General features: G+C 34.8%; 2 protein-coding genes across 2 annotated transcripts in view; both read left to right on the top strand.

The window, feature by feature from the left end:
* The window catches only part of LOC142342638 (DNA-directed RNA polymerases I, II, and III subunit RPABC3-like), a 569,350-nt gene that overhangs the window by 249,678 nt on the left and 295,902 nt on the right, over positions 1–23,770 (top strand). The gene's annotated exons all lie outside the window — the stretch shown is intronic.
* Positions 6,802–23,577, top strand: LOC142342114 (acid-sensing ion channel 4-A-like). The gene is made up of 6 exons (XM_075393307.1): positions 6,802–7,204; positions 11,029–11,193; positions 14,247–14,516; positions 15,779–15,995; positions 18,769–18,950; positions 23,142–23,577. The coding sequence occupies exons 1-6, from the start codon at positions 6,898–6,900 to the stop codon at positions 23,549–23,551; spliced, it is 1,551 nt and encodes a 516-aa protein (XP_075249422.1). The 5' UTR covers positions 6,802–6,897; the 3' UTR covers positions 23,552–23,577.

The following is a 23,770-nucleotide window of genomic DNA, read 5'->3' as shown; positions in this document are numbered from 1 at the left end:
GTATTTTTGTAATTTGCGATAAACCATTGATTTCTTTTGTATAGTTTAACTGTTGGGGATATTTGTTTTTTTTCTCTCGAGAAAATTGAATGTGGTATATTTGGATAGTGATCTGTGCATCGCGATACATTTTAAACAATTTGCTTGTAGCATAATTAAAGCGTTCCTCATGTCAAATCAAAGAGTCTGTACACTGTGGAGCGTATTTTGATTTCTCCACATTACATTTACTGAGAAGTTTGTGTAATTACATCGATTTGGGGTAATGCTGATTGGTCATAGAGGTATTTTCGGAATCAACAAGTATACATGTGGGCATTATGCTGCTGACCATTGCTAGCTTGATTGCTTGGATGAGTTTCAATTAAATAAGTTTTGATAATTAATGATTCGAGCTTGAGATCGACCTACGGCAAAACTTCTACAGTTGTAGTTGGGTTCACCAATGACAGCGGCTTTACTTGCGTGTTTGTGGGGGAGAATACATTGATTAAATACTCAATTTTACGCAATTCTCTTTACTATTATTGTTTTCTGTTTGTGGATCTAATGTTAGTGTAATATGTGTCAACTGAAGTGTAGTTTATGAATGACACGATATTTGACTTGAAAATTATTTCCCGGACAGTTTGGCATGGGTTTTCCGTAAAGTTCGGAGTCCAGTTATCGCCTGATGGGTTATATGCAAGGTTTTAGAAAGCAAACGTTTGCCAGCTATCAATTTTGACTCTGCCTTGTCGAGTGCGATTGTCAGCACGGATCTTCTACGAGATCAATTTGTATTAGTTATGGAAAAATCATAGTGGTCAAAACAAACTAGGTCAGCGATGTGTGGATTCTGAATGATTTCATCCCAGGTGGTTGTCAGCCTTTGGGGAAAATAGAAGTAACCCGTGGAGGAGATGCAGAGAAACGACAGGACACAATGAAAACGGTTGACTTTGCCATAGTCCTTCAGATTTTAGGTATTGATCATGTTTTTGCCAATCAGCCTCTTTTCATTCAAACTTCCTAGCTCCCTTTAAAGCAATTTTGCTTGAGTTTATTTATATTCATTTTTAAATCCTGGCGAGGTGACTCTAACTGGCGTTCGAAACAGTAGTCATTTGCATGATCTGACTTTTTTCAACCTCTTCTAGGTTGCTGATGTGGATTTGTTGCCAATGCCAAGCTCAAAACACAATTACAAAAAATAAAAGATGACTTTACAATAAAGCCTGACATAAAACTAATGACCTTTTTTCTCAATGAATACCATTCTCTCTATTTGAACAAACTACAGAAGTGACGGCGTGGATCAATTGTTTGCAGGAGATGCAACATTGAGTTCAGGGAGTTGAACCTAATATATCCCGTGAAGAAAATTTCGTTCAAAACGTAATAACGGGATTCAAACGTAAAAGTTGGCCTTTTCGTCGGTTTTACTTCGCCAAAACCGGTGAAAGCCCTAACGTTTTGTTCGTTGTTTTCATCAGTTTTTGTCGGTTTTTAAAAGTAAGAATCGTCGATTTTTGCTGGTCTAAAAATCTTACAAAATGACAGTCCTTGTCAGGATTCGAACCTTCGACCCCTAAATTACTATCCACCTTCTCCTGCACTGCACCACCAGTCAATAAAATTTATTCTACTCCTATTGTATTTAAAACAAATTGAGACTGACAATACCAACTAAGAACGACGATTATCGACATTTCTTAAATGAAAAAACTGACAACCTTGACAAAAAATAACGTTAATCAAAACTTCTTACAGCAATTACCAACAATGCCGACAAAAACAACCATAATCGACATTTCCTACATAAAAAGTTCAACAAAAAGAGACGCTTTTTGCGTTGATTTCGTCGCATTTTCTCAACCCGGGATTTGATCCTTTTTCAAGCTTTGGGTGTCGCATTTTTTGGCTCGTATACTTACCTCCAAACATACTCAGCAGTTGAATCTATAAAAAAGACTGAAAAGCTAGGTAGAGATTTTAGTTCTAGAACCTTAAAGTAATAAAAGTGCTGTGTGGAAATTACTGAATCACTCTTCTTTTAATAAAAACCGGAAAGATTAAAACACCTTGAGAAACTTGAGTTAAGATGGCAACAGAGGACACGAGAGTGAAAATATAAAAGTATTATATGAAGTTTGTGTTGTTCCACATACTTGTGTCTACGAGAGGCCGGGCCGAGTTGTCAACACAAATAAACGCAAAAATATGTAAGATTAGCGGTGAATGCGTTGAATTTAAACAAGATCTACGCTCAAGCTGGAGCAAGATTAACTGCTAATCTTACATAATTTTGTGTTCAAATTAGCAATGATCTTACATAATTTTACCTTGAATTTAGCGTACGCCTTACATAATTACGCGTTCAATTCAGCGTTGGTATTACATAATTTTTGCCTTGAACTTAGAGTTGATCTTACATTATTTTGCGTTGATTTAAGCATAGATCTTACATAATTTTGCGTTGTCTTTATTGTAGATCTTATTAAGCGTTGGTCTTAAATCGAGCGTCCAAATAAGCGTTGATCTTAAATAATTTTTTTGTTTCTCAGCGTATTTCTTGCATAAATTTGCGTTTGATTTAGTTAACACAAATTTACATTCTGATTTTACATAATTTTGGGGGACTAGATATGATTTGTGTGTGTGTGTGTGTGTGTGTTTGGGTGAGTGTTGGCAGGGAGAGGTTTGGCGATAGGTAGGTGGAGAAATGGTAGTTGGGTAAGTGGTGGTGGGAAGGGGAGAGGTTGTTGGATACGTGGGGGCTGGTGGCAGTTAGGGTTGTTAAATTTAAAGTCCTAAATTTGACAATTGATTTTTTTTCAAGCTCATGTTAGGTGCACAGAAAACTCGTTTTATACTCAAATTTTAATTTATTGAAACTCAACAATTGTTTGTAGAACACCAAAGCTGCGCTCATTGCAACTAATAAATAGTGTTTGTTTTCAAAAACTGCGCTTAGAAACGCAAGTTTATTTAAAATATACGCTTAGTAATCGCAAAATTGTGTAAGATCAACACTTTGAAACGCAAAAATTATGTGCAACTTGATATTAGAGTTTGATAAATATGGAGTGCAGTTCTAAAGAAAACAATTGCTTCTGAGGCACAAAGAAGTGACTGGAATGCAGGAAGGAAGTGGTTCTAGTCTCATGCGCAGAGAACTACTCGTTGACTTTTTGTAAGAACAACGCTAAATTCAACGCTAAATCATTTAAGATCTACTCTGAGAAACGCCGCAAAACTGAGTAAGATCTACGCCAAAAATCGACGCAAAATTATTTGAGATCTAAGCTTAGAAACGCAGAATTGTAAAAGCTAGGCCTCAACTAGCGTTTCAAGTAGGAGAATTCAACGCAATTTTTCCTACATAATAGTGCATTGAATTTGTTAAATTTACGTCCGGAAATTCAACGTTTTCAACTCAAAATCATATAAGAAACTTGTGTCGAATTTTCTCGACTTGTCAATGCTAGTTGTTGCTCATCTTACATAAGTTTGGCAAATTTCTTCGGCCTTGGAATTGGGTTACAAAAATTTCTGACAGTCATGCTGAGCTTTTTTGAATCGTATCGATCGAGTTAAATTGTATCTCAGTAGATAAAAATGACAAGTACCTGAGAAAGTTGGCTGATTTCAGAAAAAAAAAGTGTATGGCCAAAACAATTAATTTTTTATTGTTAGACAAACTAATATTTTATGTAAAACAATAAATAACTCAATCGAATGGTAGCATAGGTTTTTTATTAAAAAAGTCGGCATTCAAAATTCAAAAATCATTTTAAAAATACCTAGAAAAATGTGTGAAGCTGGATAAAAAATCAACTAAAACCTGCAGTAGCCAAACAATAAAAAGAATTGTCTGCAGCAAAAAAATTTCATTATTCCACGTAGACAAGTGGGAAATTTCGGGAGACAGAAGTTGGTCTTTGTCTTGTCAAATACGAATTAAGATTGAGGCTAGTAAGAACGAAATAAAAATTTCTATAAAGTGGTTAATGAAACCATGGGGAACGATTCCCTTCAAATGAACGCTGTGGAAATAATGTTAAATTTTTCTTTGCAAATTGTTTGCTTGTGTTGATGCAGAAGAAATCTTGCACGAGTAAACATAATTGTGAAAGATGACCACTCCAAACCGAGGGGGACCATAACGGAAAAAATCAGAGATAATTTTTCAAAATAATCAAAATGGTAGTTATATAATTTTACAGAATTAAAAAACACTGATACTACAAACAACAAAAAATTTATATCAATAAACAAATTTATCGCCGGGGAGTGATTTCATTACCCGACAAATCTTTCATGTAGAATAGAAACCTATATCTACTCGAAGCAAGTCGCTTTTGCTTTATGAATTCACAACAGAAAGACTAAATAACATTTTTGAAAAAAAACTAATTGAGAAAAAGTAGGGACATTTATACTGAAGGATGAGTTTGATTCCAAAGAAAACACACAAATTCAATACTCACTGCTTAATGCAGTTAAGACAAATCCAAAAAACTGGCTTTCTTGGAGATGGTGGCGAGTTTTGGACATCGTTTTTCACATTTTGTTTTATGGAAATTAAAGTTTAGAACTGTAAAATTTGGTGACAAAAATTGTAAACAATTTCCACAATCATGTATGTGAGCATTTTTTTTGGTAAATTAACTTATCTGTTGACGTTGATCATGTTGAAAGAGCACTAATCCATCTTCAAAGCTAGTTATGATTGCGACGCAATTCCAATAAATGAAGTTTATAAATTAAGAAATTGATTTACAATAGCTAATTTCAAATTAATCAAAGTACAGAGCTTTTTCATCATATTTTATAATAACAAAAATCTGATCAAACCCACTTTCCCTAAATTTTTGTTTGAAGTAATTGACGCAGAGTTAAGTGTCGGAAAGCGTTTCGCTAATAAATACCGTTTTTAAAGCTTAACAATAAAAATGTAAAAATATAGGTTTAAACTAAGAAGGAAAAATATGAAATAATTGATTAAGTATGTTTAATTAGTTAACTATGTTAATTAGGTATTAATTAACTATGTTTCCATACTGAATTAATTTTCAGAAATGAACAATTACTAACCATTTTTCATACAAAGGGATTTCGTAGAAATTAATAGCTAGTGATCACTTTTTATACAGAGCGTTCTTAAGAAAACCCTGTAATCTGTAATGAACGGCCACTACGCATTAGCCTAAGCTGGTATGTTTTGTCAGTTTTATATGTTGATCCTTTTGAGTATGCTCTAAAAAAATGTTAAAATTGTTGTACCAGTTTTATTTGAATAATAGAAGTGAACGTTTTCAATCTGTTAAACTTATGCAAAACTTCGATTTATAATATGGAATCTTTTTTTAGATAATTTGCTTGCCTTTGTTCTATATAAGATATAATCAATTGTATGAGATACCAAAATTTAATTCATAATCTAGCTTGTAAAACTATGCACTATGTTGTTGGAATATTCCAGCGCAGTCAGCTCACCTGCTATTTAAGTTTTCAAAGCGTCTGTGAGGTCGGATTAGTAGATTTTAAACTAACATGAGTTACTTGATTAATTTTTGATTTTAAGGTACCTAGCGTGTAGAAATTGAGTCTGCAAATTGTGGAATATCGTAGTATTTTAAAGTGTCGAATGTTAGGGACATACTTTTTTTCGCATAATTCCCCAAAATGGCTAGATCAACTCAAATTTGAAGCAATTTATAAGCAACAACCGTATTTTAGATTTTTTAAGGCAATTGTACATATTTTGAGATAAATTTTGTGGAAAACAATGGGTGAAATGGACCGAATGGCCCATCCCAATGGGGGGGGGGGGTAGTCTGTAATGTTAACGCTGAAAATTGCATTTAATTACAACAAAAAGCGAGTAGAATATTTTTAATGAATATTTAAGTCTTCATATAAGTGATAACAGTTAGTTCCTTGAAAAACTTTTTTTATGCGAAAGACTGAGAAATAAAATTTTAAAATTTTCTTGCTGGAATGAGATTTTCTTGTGTTTTTTGAGAATGTCCGTTGCGCATTGTTTTCTCTACTTAGAGACAAAAACTTGTTCTCTTCTTTCAGATCTCCCAGAATTGCACCACTCTTCCAAAAAAAGCTCTTCCAGATTGGTTCAACATCGTGCTGGTACCATCAAATTTGTTTTATGTACTTTATAGTCTTCCGAATTCCTTCACCAATTTATTATATTATTATATTTTAGCCAAAAATCTGGTGATTTCATGAAATTCATTGTCTTATAGTGACAATATTGCATAAAAGTGCCACTTTTACCGCATTCATCGCAGAACATCGCCAACAAATTAAAAGAGGCCACTAATCGGAAAGCCAAACTTTCTTAAAAGCAGCTGTTTCCGACGCTAGTAAAACGGCCAATTTCTCTAATTGACAGCATCTATCAAGCAATATAAATATCTAGGAGTCCTGTTAATTCTTCATTTGACTTATTCATTAACAACAGCCTTTATCACCTTTATACCAATTATAGCCAATTATAGAAGTCCTTTGTGTTTGTCTATTAGGAACTTCAATTGAAGAGTAAAGTTTGCAGATATAATGCTACAAATATTTTGCTATTATTTCTATTTTGAAAAAATTTTTGATTCAATGTGACGTTTAACAAAAAAATGCGGTTGAGTACTATTTTTTTTCTCATAAGATAGCTATATATTTTTTTCAAGTATAAAAGATAAAAAACATTCACTCTCGGTTAATTTTACTACCATTCCCACTCTTCGGCATTATTAATCGCAAAAAATTGATTTTTTGTTGTCAGCTAAACCTATTGAACTCAATTTTGCTCAAAAGTCTCATTCGATGCAAATTTGTGTGTTTTTATTTTCAAATTTGAACATTTGGATGTAGCTTTTAGAATTTTAGACAATAACATTAATGGAAAACTTGTACAGTTGCTCCGAATACTCTTCTGTTCACGGATTTAACCATTTTGTTCGTGCGGGAGCGCGCAGATATCTATTTCGAGAAATTTGGGCTCTTATATTTGCAGTTTTCCTTTTACTTTTTATTTATTTCCAACTTAACCTTTTCCACGAAATTGTGGTGGAAAAGCCGACAGTTGTGGAAAAACATTTTGTCAGAAGCGAGATTATGAACTTCCCGAATGTTGTTATTTGTGATATGAATCAGGAACACGACAAATTCAAGGAGTTGATGGACTTCCAATTCGGGAATGCTTCGGGTTCGTGTTGTTTCCCATTATTCCCCTCGTTTTTCATAAAAGTTCACCTGATTTTGTCCCGAAAAAAAGAATAAGGATTGATTAAATATAGTCAAGCTAGAGGCCACATTTCCAGCAACGTAAGGTCAAAACTGCAAATTGTTCATTCTCTTTTTTGTGGAGAGCTACTGGTTTATACAACGTGAAAAGTTCTCTCAATTTGCTTCAGGTTTTATAAAATTGGCTTTCATAATGAATTGACGTATCGAATATAATGTTAGACTGTTACGGCAAATTTCATGGTATCTCAAAGGTGAATGAGCAATTAATTTTGTATCTTATATTTTGGTTTTTTATAAAAAATATCTTTCATGATCAAGTGATCACCAACCCCACTCAATTCAAACACTCCAGAGCTGGATATAATAAACTGCTGTATCTTACAGTTTTTGAAATCTATTATTAAACTAAATTACAAATCAAAGAGTAGAATCAGCTGATTATTATAACCAATTTTGCATATCAATTTAGCAATCTTCTCTAAAAAGCACCTTCTTCATTGGTTATTTCTGTAAACTAATTCGTGCTTACTTCTTAACAAACACAACTCAATAAGACAAGAATTTTTGAGAAACAACAAATATAAGTAGCATCTTCCTGGTTTGGGAAAGGGTGTATCTTGTTATCTTTCCGTTTTCCATCGGTACTGTTTTGTTCATATTTGTCAGCAGAAAACAACTCTTTCCCCACGAGTCAGTTGTTCAGAAACCTCAAAAAACAGGCCACCGAATGGTGCCGAATCAATTCTCTGTCGGATTGACTACTTTACATAAATTTTCGAGCAAAACGAATTGCTGGACTTGAACTGTTCAATTAAACAGGGTCGAAGATTATCGTAGTTTCAGCTTAATGAAGTTTCAGTTCAATCAGTTTTCATAAGCAATTTCAATTCTAATATTAATTTGATATAACAGATATTTGAAATTTAATTTAATGCGCTTTGAAAATCCAATAACTTCTTTTCCTGTTTTTCTTTAAGAACACATACTTGTTTTTCTACATTGTTGCAAAAAATTGATCAACCGCATTTCAAAACCTTGAAGAACTAACCTAAGTTTAGTCATCTTTTTCTCTGTTTTTTTTGCTTTTTTTTGCTTACCCGGACCAGATTTTCAAGGCGATACTCTGGTCTGGCCATATTTTAGACTTCTCATGACAAAATTTTTATTGAAAGAAAATCTCAGATTTTTGCCTGTCTCATAATAAACCCTAAGTCTGAACAAATTTTTCACATGGAAAAATGAAGTCTGCAATTACTCAGACATGATCTGCTAATAAAGCTTTAAACACCGCAAATACTCTGAGTTTCCTCTGCAAATAAGGTTTTTCCGGACCGTTTGGTTCAAATCACGTCGTGTTTACTAGCTTTCGAATCGAGGAAAGCAGATGCAAGTGTCCGGCTGAATCGTTGTCAAGCACATGCTTAATTTCGATTGGAGGTAAATTTGGCAGGATCCCCAGGACTTCGGCGTATATTTTGCACGTTTTTGGTGGGTAATTTTTTAGATTAAATGTTGTTTACAATGTTTTAAGCTAAAAAGACATCGCCATGCTCATAAAGTGCCTCGGGTAAAAATTCAAGATCAATTACAAAAAATTCGATTATTATCGAGAATTTTGATTGAACATGATTTAACATGATAAAAATAAACTTGCTTAGTCTATTTTCAGAAAAAAATATGATCTCTATGGTTACGCTGCGCATATTTTTTTAACAAGATACGCCTATGATGCACTGGTACAGAACAGAGCCGACGATATACACTTGGAAAACTATGTTTCAGTACTGACTTTCTATGTTACTAGGGTCTGGGTAGTTAAATTTTCCTGTGATGATAAAAATGGTCAGACGCGGACATTTATTACAGTAACTTTTCGATCAAATTCAAAGATATCAGTTTTTTTGCTTCAAAACTTTCTGTTTTTTTTCCGCTTCTGATTATCCCTTAAAAATGTAGTTTTATTTAAAAATTGGATATTTCAAAATTCTTGATTGCTTTTCTGTCAAAGTTAACTTAAGCTTAGTTGGGTTTAATTATCTGACTTGTGTTGTAAACTTACTGTGAAGTAAAAGTTTAGTTATGTGAGTTGTAATTTTGGGAAGAAAAAAATCAGTGTTTCAAAGACACAAGGAACATGAAAATTCTAGTTCCAGCGCTCTTCTGCAGTAAGTTAGAAGAAAGTTTAAAATTTAGTCTGTGTTTTAATTTTTCTTAAGAATCTGAAGAAAGAAAAATTTTTAAAACTAATTGTATAGTACAATAGAATTAATAATTTAGATAACGAAATAATCGAATTTTCTAAAGTCCTGTCTGAAATCAACAATGCATAGGAGAACAAAAGGAGACATCAGTGAAGCAACTAACAGTTTCTGTTACATCGGAAAAGTAGGATAGCGCTTGATGAAGATCGACGAATGAAATTACCTTGCTGTTTGCGGAAATGTTAACGGAAACCAGACAAAAACCAGCTCATGTTTTACCCGTTAACTTGCCGGAGAGCTTGCTGAAACTCAAATTTTTTAAAAGTGAAAGTTGCAACAAGTACTTGAGATTTAAACAAGCATCGTTTTTATCAATATACTTATTTTTTAGCCGACCTAACGATAAGAAAACCAATTTTGAGAAAACATCAAAAAATTAATTACTTGATTATTTCTGACATTTTTGGCCTTTTAGTCACAATTTTAGTTGCTTTCTTGTTTTTTTTTGCATTGCGTTGAAAAATAGTTTTAATCTACATTTTTTAAATCATTTTTTATATCTGCATGCAAAATCTCCGGCAACTCTTAGATACAACAGCTCTGAAATAGAGTGAAAACATACAACCGGGTTAAGGTTTTTGGGTACATTTTTGTAAGAAATGAGGTGAATGCGGTAAATTTTTGTAAGAAATGCGATGATTGTGGCGAATGCGGTGAAAAAAATATTTCACCGCATTTCACCGCATTTCTCACCAAAAGTCACTGCATCGATTTTTTTGTCAAAATAATGTAAGAAAAGCGGTGAATGCGGTGAAAAAAATAATTCACCGCATTTTACCGCATTCTTACAAAGTTCACCGCGAAATTTACCACATTTCTTACAAAAAACCACCGCATCAACTTTTATGGCAAATTAATTAAAAAATGCGGTGAATGCGGTGACTGCGGTGAAAAAAATAACTCACCGCATTTCACCGCATTTATTACACAAATTCACCGCGAAATTCACCGCATTTCTTGCAAAAATTCACCGCATTAGTTTTCAAACGTTTATTTAAGTTCACATGAAATATGATCGAAGTAAGTGACAGTTTGCGCAGCGGTAAATGGAAATACCGAGAACGCGGTGAAAATAAATAATTCACCGCGGTTCACCGCCAAAAAAATGTAAGAAATACGCGAAGAAAACTATTTTTTTAAATACGCATTTCACCGCATTTCGTACAAAAATTCACTGCCAAACCTCGACCCGAGCGACATTGCATCCTTGCGTCAATTTTTTTTGATTAATTTTGTTTTTATGACACGCTGAAAACTATTTACTTTTCTTTCATGTACGTTATTTCAAGTTCCGATACCACATAAAAAGCTAAGATTGAAGGCAATCTTAGTAATTAATCATTGTATGAGTCACGGGCAAAATTTGGCGGTAATTGGAAATGCTACAATTTTACATTTTACTAGAAAATATTTGTGTAGATAATTTTCATGTTTTAAAACACTTGAATGTAGTAAACCTGTAGAATTGTACACCTTACGGTAAGAAAGGTGATTTGGATATAACGGGAAAAACAAAATCCAGGTTTGCTTCGCCTTGCAATGCAAATTGGAGTGAATCTGTTGTACGAGCCAATAAAAGTGAAGTTTCGTCAAAATACAACCAGAACTGTTGATGAGTATCCCATTTTGGCACAGCAGTACGAAGAGTGGTATGCCGAAACGGATCCTGTCTGGACTCAACTCCTGCGTAAGTTTTTTCAACTGTTTATATGATACCAAAAAAGTTTGTAACAAGTACCTGTCTTTTTATTGTCATTTTCCCTAACATTAGGCCATACAGACAGTTTTTTTTTCAATTTTTTTTCGGAAAATGTCACTTTTGGATTCCTCGTTTGAAAACAGAAGGTCAAATACAAAATAAAGCTTAAGAAAAATGGCCGTTTTCGACTGTAATGGTTGTTTTAAAAGCCAAATAGATAGTTTGAAGACCTAAATTTCACACAATGTAGTCACCCCTAAAAAAACAGATAGACGGAGATAAGTACGACACATATGAAAGAGCATACAAACACACATACACACACATACATACACACATACACATTTACACATACACACATACAAACACATACACACACATACACACACGTACACACACATAAATACACACACATACACACACATACACACACGCACAAACACACGCACACAAACACGGACATACACACATGCACACACATACACACACGCTCCAGCACACACACACACAAACACACACACGCACACACACACACATACACACAAATACACATACATATACACACACATACACAAACATACACACACACACACATATACAAACATACACAAATACACGCACGCGCATGCAAACCCACACAAACACAAACACACACACGCACACACACACAAACACACACACACACACACAAAGACATACACACACAAATACACACACACGCACACACACATACACACATACACACACCACATACACATACACACATACACACACAAATACACACACGCGCATGCACACACACACACACAAACACGCTCACACACATACACACACCAACACACACAAATGCACACATATACACACACACATACACACACATACACACACATACACACACATACAGACAAGTGGATGCACACACACACACACACACACAAACACGCTCACACACATACACACACCTACACACACAAATACACACATATACACACATACACACACATAGACACACACACACATACACACACATACACACACGCGCATGCACACACACACACACACATAAACACACACAAACGCACTCACAATACACACATACACAAACATACACACACAAACATACACACACATACACACATACACACATGCGCATGCACACACAAACGCGCACACACACATACACACACATAAACACACACACACATATATATACAGACATACACACACAGACACTCTCTCTCACACACACACACACACGCACACACACACACACACACACACAAACGAGGACAGGCATTTGACCGATAAAGCCCAAAGCCAAGATGGCATCAGAAAATTTTATGGGAAAACACAATTTTTCTTTAGGAAAGCTTGAACCGAAACTTCTGCTTTTTCACAACCCAGAAGGCTGTTGTCTAGGGACAGGCAAACTATTTTTTCATGGTGTCCCTCACAGCTTACTCAATAGTGGTACTTTCACGGGTCACTGCAATTGAATAAAATATTTTGGAAAATTTATCACAAGAAACAAAATTCACTAAGTGGCAGGTTCAATTTCGATGGATATTTTTTATTATTTTCTAACTTTCAGCTCCATTGTTTTTTTTAAATAGAGATGCAAAAGAAGTTTTGATGGATTTCTGCAAATTTCGCTTAAAACTGAAGATTGCGTAAATAACAAAAATAAGAACAAAAAACATACCTGGATAAACAAAAAACGCAAAGCTGAAAGTATTTGAAAAAAAATTTCAACCCTGAAAAAGCACTGGAAAAATATTAACGCATCCCAGGTTGAGGTCGCGCTCGAAATCACCTCTGATCAGACCGTCCCAGACAAGTGGGACCTCTGATCAGACCGTCCCAGACCGAAGTGACCTCTGATCAGACGAGTATGCGCTCGAAGATCATTGTGCGCTCGAAGTGCGCTCGAAGCCGCCTCTGACCAGACGAGTTCCAGACCGAAGTGACCCCTGATCAGACAAGTTCCAGACAATTGTCCAGACGAGTTCCAGACCATTGTCCAGACTAAAGTGCGCTCGAAATATTGTCCCAGACTAAAGTGCGCTCGAAATCACTTCTGATCAGAGAATGATTTTGAACATGAACAAATCTCTCAATATCGTTATAATATATTCATTTCATCTATCATTTTATCAATCTTATATTCAACTAACAAAAAAAACAATCCTGAAAGTATTGTTAATCAAAGTAAATCGAACAAAAATGATCAAAAAATTACTGAGTATGCCATTTTTTTTATGCTTTTAACTGAAAAAATGAACTTATAGACAGCTCTGCATAAAAACGTCTTGATCTACTTAGATTCAAAATCCTTCCTTGAGGGGACCGGCATTTGTTATCAGCTGGACCCCTTGGTTCTGATCAAACCCATCAGATTTTCAGATGAAGTTCCGATCAGAATGCTGTTTTTTTGTTGTCTCTTACCCGAGACAACCAAAGTCAGTAAGAAAACAAAAATCAATTGAAAAAAATTTCGCTCGAATTGGTCTCTGGTCAGACTAGTGTGCGCTCGAATCGGCCTCTGATCAAACTAGTGTGCGCTTGAAACTGCCTCTGATAAACCGTCCCAGACCAAAGTGACCTCTGATCAGACCGTCCCAGAACAAAGTGGCCTCTGATCAGGCAAGTTCCAGACCATTGTCCAGACAAAAGTGCACTCGAAGCCTTTTCCAGACCATGTAATTCGAGCGCACCGGGAACATGTGTGCGCTCGAAACTCGTCTGATCAGGGGTCACTTCGGTCTGGCCACCTCGACCTGGGATACCAGTTGAAAAAGGTAGAACTATTCGAGGCCTGATTTTTAAAAAATTAAACTCAAGAAATTGTTTCACAAAAAAGTGGGTTCTTTCAGAATAAGCCGAGACAAAAATAGAAACACAAAACATACCTGGATAAACCGTAAACGCGCCGCTGAAAGTATTTGTAAAAGTTTTTCATCCCTCAAAAAGCACTCGATTCCTACATGATTGTTTTTATAAAACTCAAGCAGTTGCTTCGCAAAGAAGGTGTTTTCATTCAGAATACGCTGAAACACTGGACAAACAGTTGGATCAATACAATGACCCAGAATTTGTTGATATCCAGATGACGTACGGAAACATGGACGAGATTTTTGATGCATTCACTGCAAGATACTACGAGCTTGCAAAACTGTGTCTCTGGAGAGGCGATAATTGTCTCAAGGATGAATTATGGAAGTATATACCCACTAGGAACTTCAATTGTCTTGAATTCGCCCCACCAAACAGAGAAATTGCACTTCCTACGGAGCAGCTTAGGTTCATATTTGGTAAGCAATTTGTTCACAGCAATATTAACAGTTCAGTCTTAAATATGTACACAACCCAAGTCGAGAAAGAAAGCTTATTTTGCAAAATCATACAAATTTCTGCTAGAATCTTGCAAGAGGGTGCATTGTCTCGCACGCTTTGCTTCCAAAACCTTTCAAGATCCTGCAAGATAAACCTTCTTCTCCAAAATATGCAAAGTAAGGTACAGAACTGATCGGGTTTGAAGATGACAAGCATACCATGTCTAGAATGGGCTGTGATGGCTTTTTGAATAATTAATTACTTTGGCTGAAAACGGGGCGTTGACAGAATTTAGCAAATAATCATATAAAATAAAAAGGAAATAACACAAAAACGATCATATTAAACCATAGTGTAATCCAGATTCCATTAGTTTTAGTCATGTAGTAATGAATTGTCATTTTTTAAGGTTGTTTCTTATTTTTGAGAAAATTACAGCACGATTAATCTAAATCGTGCTTCAAAAGTTTTGCAACGGAGAAAACTATTTCCCCTGAATTGTCATCTATTGGATTGGAATAAATTTTTGAATTTACTTTCCGCCTTCTATACGGTTGCTCAGCAGAAACAATTTTTGGTATTTTGTTATTTTTCGAATTTAGCTCGAATTATGTGTAATATCGTTTGAACAACTCTCTCCTGCAAGCTTTCTACAGGAACGCAAGACATGGCATAAATGCCAAAGTTGAACTGATCAAGATTGTAAAATCTTACACGATAAATTTTCATCTCGCAAACTGTTGTGTTCTCACAAGATTAACTTTTGCCTGCAAGATCGTTTATCGTGCGAGATAATTCCTTTTTTACAAATATTGTGACACTATAGTCCGGCTGCGATAAAAATTTTGTCACAAGAATCGCAAACTATTTTTTAAATTGGACTGCTCTGGTGCAAGGCTGTTTAGTCTTGCGCTAGTTCTGCTTTTGTATATGCAGAAGCAGATTTTGTTTAAAAAAATTATGCGCCTAAGAAAGAATCGATTCATGGAAAGATTTTTGCTCGACCCTTGAAAACAGCATGCTCGACCCAAGTTAACTATGAAAAAACCCTACTTGACTCAAAATCTCAAAATGATTTTGAAAAGACTTTTACTCGACCCATGAAAAGAATATGGCTGGACGTATGAAAAAAATTAGGGTCCTCGACCGTGTAATTTGATTCAATATTTACCCCCCCCCCCACGCCTGGAATTATTAGGTGTTTTCATAAATTCCAAGTCTAGACTAGGGTTGATTGCAGATTTCAAAGGAGAGAATGGCATTGGATTCATAGACGTGGGTGGTGGCCTCTCCTTCCAAGTGTATCTGTATGATCCAACAGAGTCCGTGTTGACCACGTGGGACAAGAGCTACTCTTTTGACATTGGGCCAGGCAGGAGCTATAAAGTGGCACTCTCTACTCGCAAGTACAATGACTACAGTGGATACAGTGGTTGCATTCCAGAGGGTGAAATGGGGTATGATTGGTGTTTGAATAGAGAAACAAATACGTGCCCCTTTTTAGGTCTTTTCATTGGTCGAGGTCTAGATTGGGCCTGAATACATGCAAAAAGTTTTTACCAGATAGACAAAACATTGGATTAAGTAGACACATTTTAGAGCCAATTTTAAACCGAATCGAAAAAGTTCAGGGCGCAGGTAAAACCTCATCACGTATGCAAAGAGAAGGAAACGCGTCACGAATAGGCAACAGAGGAAGAACAAAAGGTTTTTCAAATAAAAAACTGATTAGTGTGCTCTGCCAAAGTGCGTGCAGCTTAAAGGATAATCTTTAAATGAAAGGTTTCCTAAAACCAACCTATTTTAACATCAAAACAAATCAAGAAAACCATTAAAACGCAACAATTTCTTAAAATTCATCGAAATACCCATCAGCTACAAAAAGAAGCTTCAATTCATTTCGGATTCGAAGACGTTAGAAAAGTCACTGGATCCACGCCTAAATGGCACATCTGAGAGCCAATCTTGATTTATTTTTGCCAAGGCCGAGTTTAACTAAAATTGTAATGTTTATTAAGCAAACAAACAAGCTGTAAGTTGGACATATGTTGTCATACACATACCTTGGTGTACGTTATAATTAAAAACGACTCATTTCAACAATTTTACACCAAATTGTTGATCTGAAGATGGAACATTCGATGTATATTCGACATGATTAACAACAATTCCAGAAGTCTGTTTTGCATGGGAAAAGAAACTTTTCTGTCGTCATCTTCAACCAATAACTGGGCGAGCATTGACATGCTCAACGGAATTATCAGTGCATTAAATAGAGCTTGTACACATGCCAAAAACCAAAAATCTGGCAATATCATAAATTTTGTCATTTTGAATTGACATACAGTGCGTATTGAAGCACAATTCATGAGCAGTAAATCGTGACCGTTTCCTGTATTGAAAGCTTTTCTTGAGCAGTAAATTGTCTGTTAACGTGTCCTGTGTCTACGAATTGTTTGGGCTAAAATTCAACTGTCAGCAACTCCAGAAACTGGTATTTCGACTTGAGAGTGCAAAGAACTAGACAAAATTTTATTTTCTTTGATGTCCTAGACCTACATCTTTGTCTTAGCTTTGTTCCCATATCGCATTGAACTGATATAAACAAGAAATCCCATATTGCGCGATCTCTAGTAAACCCCTTCCGTTTTGGAATTGAAAAAAGAATAGCCAATATTTATACCCCTAAATTGTAATGCAATCATAATCTACAGTATAGCAGATAATACAGTTCACAAAAGTTAACCGCAAAAACTTATTATCCGGACTGATTTGAAACCGCTGAAACCAATTGGGTGGTATAAAGCTTTGCTCTTCATAAGTGAGAGAGCGGCCGTTACAATTGTGCATTATGAGAATTTTTTGAAAAAAAATTGTTGGTGTATCTGGTTGTTAACATTTTTGAAATTCTCTCAGAAAATGAATTTTTGAAAAATAAGATAAACAATTAGAGCTTGTTATTTTCCCCATTTTGTTAAAAGACAGAACAAGTTTCTAAAATTTTTCCAGCTTTAAGGATGATCTTTTAATGAAAGGTTTCCTGAAACCAATCTAATTTATCATCAAAGCAAATCGAGAAAACCGTTAAAACGCAGCAATTTCTTAAAATTCTTCGGAATACCCATCAGCTACAAAAAAGATGCTTTCATTTTTTTCCCTGTTATATTTCATTTCTGATTTGAAGACGTTAGAAAAGTCACTGGATCCACGCCTAAATGTCCCGTCTGAAAGCCGAACTTGATTTATTTTTGCCAAGGTCGAACTTAACTAAAATTTTCGTGTTTATTAAGCAAACAAATTCAGCTGAAAAATAATATAAACAATTAGAGCTTGTTATTTATCCACAATTGTCTTTTGTTGGAAGAAAGAACAAAATTCCAGAATTCTTTTCAGCACCAACACAAAAGTACAAACTCGTCCCAGACCAAAATGATATTGACCAAGACAAACTCTGATCAAATTTTCGTGAAATTTGATGCTGAGCTGGCGATTCCATCTGTTGATGAACACCATATCAGATCGGACTCTGTCAAGAAAATTTTCCGAGAATTTGCTTAGGTTTTGCGGAGTACTCTGAAAAAAATGCAACCTGAATCAAGCGCAAAATCTTTGCCCAAATCCGGGTCGCAGACCACATTTATCTCCGACGGGAAGATCCTTAATTATAGTGACCTCTCCTCAGACGGTCGCATTTTAAAGTGACCTATGATCAGACTCAAGACAAACTTTTACAGTCTTTCGCGCGCTTTAAAGCTACTACAAGAGAATTTTTCGTCCTTTCTAAATCATCAGATCCTTGTCCAGGTTTTTTGCGTTCCCTAAAGGATGAAGACATCGAGGAGAATTTCCCCATGTATGCTTGCACATGCTCTATTCACAGGTCAAGATGGTCTGTGGGTACTGTGTGTGGTCGGCTGACCAGAAATCATTTCATTGTGCTCGAGTAAAGTGAAAAAAATAGTGCGGAATAAAAAAAAAGTCAAATACCCATGTCAATTGTACCATTATTAATAAAGCTGTCAGTCAGTCTTTCAATGGCTATTATTTAGGCGCTCGCCTTTTCTTTGCAATCCGAAGAATAGATTGTTTTGTGGCGCTGATGTCCGTTTCAAGATCCCACCACAACAATGGAAACATTATAATTATATTATAACATATTATTATTATTATTATAAGCATCTAGACATGGCGGTATACTTGGTTGTTTCAAAATATTTCAAAATGTTTCAGACACTTGAAACACTACAATAAAGGATATGCCTTCATGCTCTGTGTGAGTGAGTGTTTCACTGAGAGTGAGCTTGCAACGTGTGGATGTGTCAAGGTCACCCAGACCCACTTCTCAAATGACACTCTAGGATGTGGATCTATCGCCATGACCATGTGTCCTCTAGACAATGTCAAAGTTCTAAGTTAGTGGTTTGTTTCTGTAAAACTTTGACTAGTAATTTGATAGAAAACGATTGGTTTGTTGTAGAAAACAATCGTAAATTGAGACAAATTAATTTGAACTTGAAAACGATTATATTGAGGTCCCACACGGAAAGTTGATATGTTCAGACCGTCCCCGACAGAAAGTGCCTATGTCCAGGCCAAGTCATAAAGCCATTAGCTACAAAAAGAAAAAATTAAGTAGGTTCGTTTATTCGCCCAAAGGAAGCGCTTGAGACCTGTAATTATTCCGAACATGTTAATAGTCTACAAAACACGTCAAATAAAGCCAAAAATCAAAAACTAGTTTACATTTTTTTGCGAAAAAAAAGTGTTCAAGCCAGTAAATTCATAACGGATTCTTTAAAAACATTAGTCGACAATAATGTCAACTGTGACATGTAATCAACGAGACTAGGTAACAAATAGAGAAAACGAACAAAAATGAGATTTTGAAAAGCCTTTTTTCAAAACAATTGTTTTCAAAGTCATGAAAGCCATCAGCTATCTACTCAAATCAGAACATAGGCTCAATTATTCCTGCATACAATGCCAATGATACCTCTGTCGCTATCCAGGAAATTTCATTCCACTAGAAACAAAAAGTGAAAAGGACAGTTGCAGACAAATGTTAGAAAAGTAACTAATTCTTCGAGTTAAAACCATAACAAAAAAGACTTTTATTTGTTAAATTGTGCCTTTTTTTAAACGCCAATAATGTAATAAGTTAACTGTAAATAATGTGATAATGTGATAAAAAGAGAAAAAAAACACGATAAATGAGCCAATGGCTAAAAATAAAAAAGTGTGAAATCTAGTAGTATCAATGCCAAAAAAAACACAAAGCGTAAAACCACGAAAAAGGTTAAATTTTAATTCAATAGAAAGAAGAGGAAGAAGAAAAATTCGTTCTTTCCCGATTTTGAGCTATAAGTTGACCAAATAAGAGAAAACTAGTGGCAAAGTTCAATAAGCCATTGCTTAATTAAATTCAGCCATTTTAAAAAGTAAAAATACGACCATAATTATCCGAGGAAACAAACTTTGATTTGACGAGTGAATTTTGATTTGAATTGTTCTGTCTTTTAATTAGTATAAAAAAGATCGAACTTAAAAAAAATTTGACTGATTACATTCCGAATTTGGTTTGTAACAGCCCAAGATTGGACCAAAACCAGACCTGCTATTTCCGTTTTTCCATTGAGAACGATCATTGGTTCGATTAATTTAGATCTAGATAATTTGTTAGACAAAATTTCAAAAATAAATTCAAAGGAAGTACAAAGGACGTCGAAGTAGGAATAGCTCCCTTTCTAAATCACAGAGGTTGTGTTAGTTGTTTCTGGGTGTGTATCCTGTAAATTTAATCAAAGTGCACTAATGAAGATCATTCCGAGCATTTTTGATGAAACTGATGAAATTTGAAATATTCAACCAAAATTTTAGACAAAAAATTAATTCAAGATGGTAAACAAAGCATTTTTGTCTTTAAAAACAAAATCAAGAGTGCTATTGGTAACATTTTTTTCATAGTTTAGTAAAATTGACGTAATATTGGGCAAAAATTCCGGAAAATGTGAATAAAAATAACGCAAATTTGTCTAATATTCACAAAATTTAAACTACGATAACTCGCTCTAGAATAAGAAACTCCAAAAAATCTTTTCATTTCCATATTTCACTCTGGACGGTCTTTTTAAGGATACCACTCACAACTCTACACAATGAGCATATCGATTTGTCAAAATTGACGGAACAAAAAAACCCTTTTGAGTATATAGTTGCTCCCTCCTCTAAAGGGGTCGGAACAAATATATAAGTTTTACAATCGTTTTTTTATTTTACAGGGTTTTGAACTCGCTTCACGAGGAACAAGCTTAGGATTTCGTCTCGTTTTAATTTCAAAAAAGCGAAAAATAATTTGAAAACAGCACTTAAATTACTACACTGAGAAATATTCATTTTTCGTCATTATTTTTCACATTTGAACTTTATTTTGTGACAAGTATTTAAATTTGTTTTTCAACATTTTTTCGTTAGCGCATTTAGCAGTTTTAAAAGTAAAAAAAACAAACAAGTGCAAGTCAAAGTTCAAAACGAATTAGATTAAATAAAAATTTTAATTGGAACTTGATAACTAGATGATTACTTATATTAACTTTGTGTCCTATGAATGGCCAAGTTAGTGGTTTCTATGAAGTGAAAAAAATTTCCAAGGTTATCAAAAAATAGAAATGAATGTTTTTCACCAGTGTTCCCTAGGAAAAACTTTGAAATTGCTTTTTAGCAAAAAAAATCTAATTACTATTACTAAATTTTAATCTCAAAAACAAACAAAAACGCGCGTTTTCTGAAAATTTTGGTCGACTGGCCGTTTTTATCAGAAAAATGTTTGTAGTTTTTTTGAAATATTCTCAATTGAAGATGAACAGGCTGAGGTTCAAAGTGGAAACCAACTCTGATCAAACCATTAATACTATTAAACAATGAAGTTTGTCCTAAAAAGAAAGACATAAAGGTAGAAAGAAAGAAAGAAAGAAAGAGAGAGAGAGAGAGAGAGAGAGAGAGAGAGAGAGGGAAAGAGAGAGGACGTGTTCTGTTTTGAAGGGAAAAGCGTGTGAAAAACGTCCCCTGTTTTTTTCGTCTAGTTTTTTCTACTACAGCCATTTATCACCGTTTTCTTAATGTAAAAAATAATAATTTTGATAACAGAGGTCCATCTATCTGTGTTTTCAGCAGATGACAATTTTGACTATTTTTCGTTGGTTACTTGTTCAGAACGATTCATTTGTCTGATCTAGAGAACAGTGAAAAGAGTTCCATTGACTTATCAAGATAAAAAAGAGATTTCGGATTTTATCATCTGCATCTCACGACAGCGCGAACTCTCTGAAAAAAGTTACCAGTTTTCCCACTTTTATTGCTTGTCCGATACTGAATGCTACACTGCAAGAACAACCTTCGAATACGCAAGATCTACAATGAAAGTCCCCAGAAAAATACCTGCCATGATTGTTTTTATAAATTTGGAAATGATAATAACTAAATAAAGTTTTTGTTATGGCTCATAGAAAGATGACAAATACACTTAGGCTACCAGACTCATATTTGTCAAGTAAAGTGGCATTATGGTCTAATTTGAAAAACTAAATTGTGTTACGAATGCAAAAAAAAATTAAAAATTCTCAAATCTTCAGGCACTTCGCAAACCGTCTTTTCAGTTGGACTACTCTTTTTCCCTGAGGCTGTGTTGTTTGTTTGTTCTTGGCTCGTTGCTGCGTCAGTTTTAACAGCAGGGAAAAATCAGAATTTTGAAAAGCAGAATCATGAACAGAATTTTGCTCAACCAATAAAAACTCAACAAATATATTCTCTGGATAGATGAATTGTCCATGACTCGCCTATGAAATTGTTATTTCTTGACCGGAAATTCCCATTAAAAGACCATGCTCGGCCCAAAACTATCATAAGTAAACTTTTTTTTACTCCGCGCATGAAAAGAATTTTCCTAATCTTTCATAGGAAGCTCGACTGTATAATTTCGGCTAATAACGGCTTACCAAATAAAGTTTTTGTGAGTTTTGACTCTTGGGCAAAATGTTGCTCAATTTTTCTTTGATATCGTAAAAATAATGCACATGTTTTGCCCTAGAGTCAAAAGTCTCAAAAACTTTTTACGGCAGGATGTTATTGGCCGAAATTATATACAGTCGAGTTTCCTATGAAGGTCTAAGAAAATGTTGTAATCGAGCGTTTATTAGAGTACTAGAGCAAACCTGAACCCAGTTTCTGATACAGTAATGTTAGAAAGATAGCCTTCACTTTCACAGAGGGATTTTTTATTAGCAGTCTGTCATCTCATACATTTTTTAAAAAAATTTAAGATAAAAAACAAGTTTTATTACAATTTGCATTGTTAGCAAAAATGTTCTTCAGTTTTGTGTTGCAGTTTTCAAATAAAGATCTTATCGAATCAAAAGTTCGAACCTTGTCTAGGGAGTTGTTGTTTCATATATTTTTTATCTTAAGCACTAGTGGCCGAAAAAGCTTAACAACACCACACGCACTTGGGGAATGGCAAATGAGTGATTTGTCGAGCAATTCGAGCGCGCTGCATTGATCGGAAATTTCACATAAAAAGATGCAATTAATGAAAAGTAAATTTTGTTCAGAGAACTGTCAGGCCAAATGCAAACCACAATGCAGCTTCACCAAATACAACTTCGAGATATCATCGGCAAAATTTCCCAATTTAGGATTAATCAAAAACAGACAAATACTGTCAGCGGATGGAGACTCAAACGTCACAGCCCAATATATTAAGAAAAATTATGCGGAGTTGGTGATCTACTTTGGGTCTCTGACAGTGGAGCAGACTGACGTATACGCCAAGTATGAGATATTCTCTGCCAGCAGTGCCATGGGGGGACTGTTGGGGTTGTTTCTAGGAGGGAGCATGATGACTATTTACGAATTCGTGGAACTCATAATTATGGTTTCCAGAAATCAAACTGTGAGACTGATGAAATGTCTGTCATTTTTGGCTGGCAAACAAAAACGAGAAGTTGCCAATATAAGATAAATGTGTATATTGTGTATACATTTGCCTATCACACGTCTAAAAATATAGAAAAATTAGCAATAAATTCTGTCACCAAGTAAATTTTGACTACGAAGTTGGGAGAATTGCGAATTTGGGTGCATTTTAGGGTGGTGTTGATGAGTGGTAAAAACGGACAAGATCCAAAGTATCATATAACCTTTAATTTAACCGTATTGTCAAAAAAGCGAAAAAATTGAC

Source organism: Convolutriloba macropyga, chromosome 7 (genome assembly GCF_964194025.1).
Source record: "Convolutriloba macropyga chromosome 7, txConMacr16.3, whole genome shotgun sequence".
In the NCBI taxonomy this organism is placed as follows: Eukaryota; Metazoa; Xenacoelomorpha; order Acoela; family Convolutidae; genus Convolutriloba; species Convolutriloba macropyga.
The sequence above is the reverse complement of the archived record's forward strand: the minus strand, read 5'-3'. Positions and strand labels throughout refer to the sequence as shown.

Bases quoted from the DNA above. Each gene is read 5' to 3' on its own strand.
- LOC142342114 (XM_075393307.1), top strand. From the start codon at position 6,898: ATGGAAAACTTGTACAGTTGCTCCGAATACTCTTCTGTTCACGGATTT. The intron at 14,517-15,778 runs GTAAGCAATTTG...GGTTGATTGCAG, and splicing joins GCAGCTTAGGTTCATATTTG to ATTTCAAAGGAGAGAATGGC. The intron at 18,951-23,141 runs GTTAGTGGTTTG...AATTTTGTTCAG, and splicing joins AGACAATGTCAAAGTTCTAA to AGAACTGTCAGGCCAAATGC.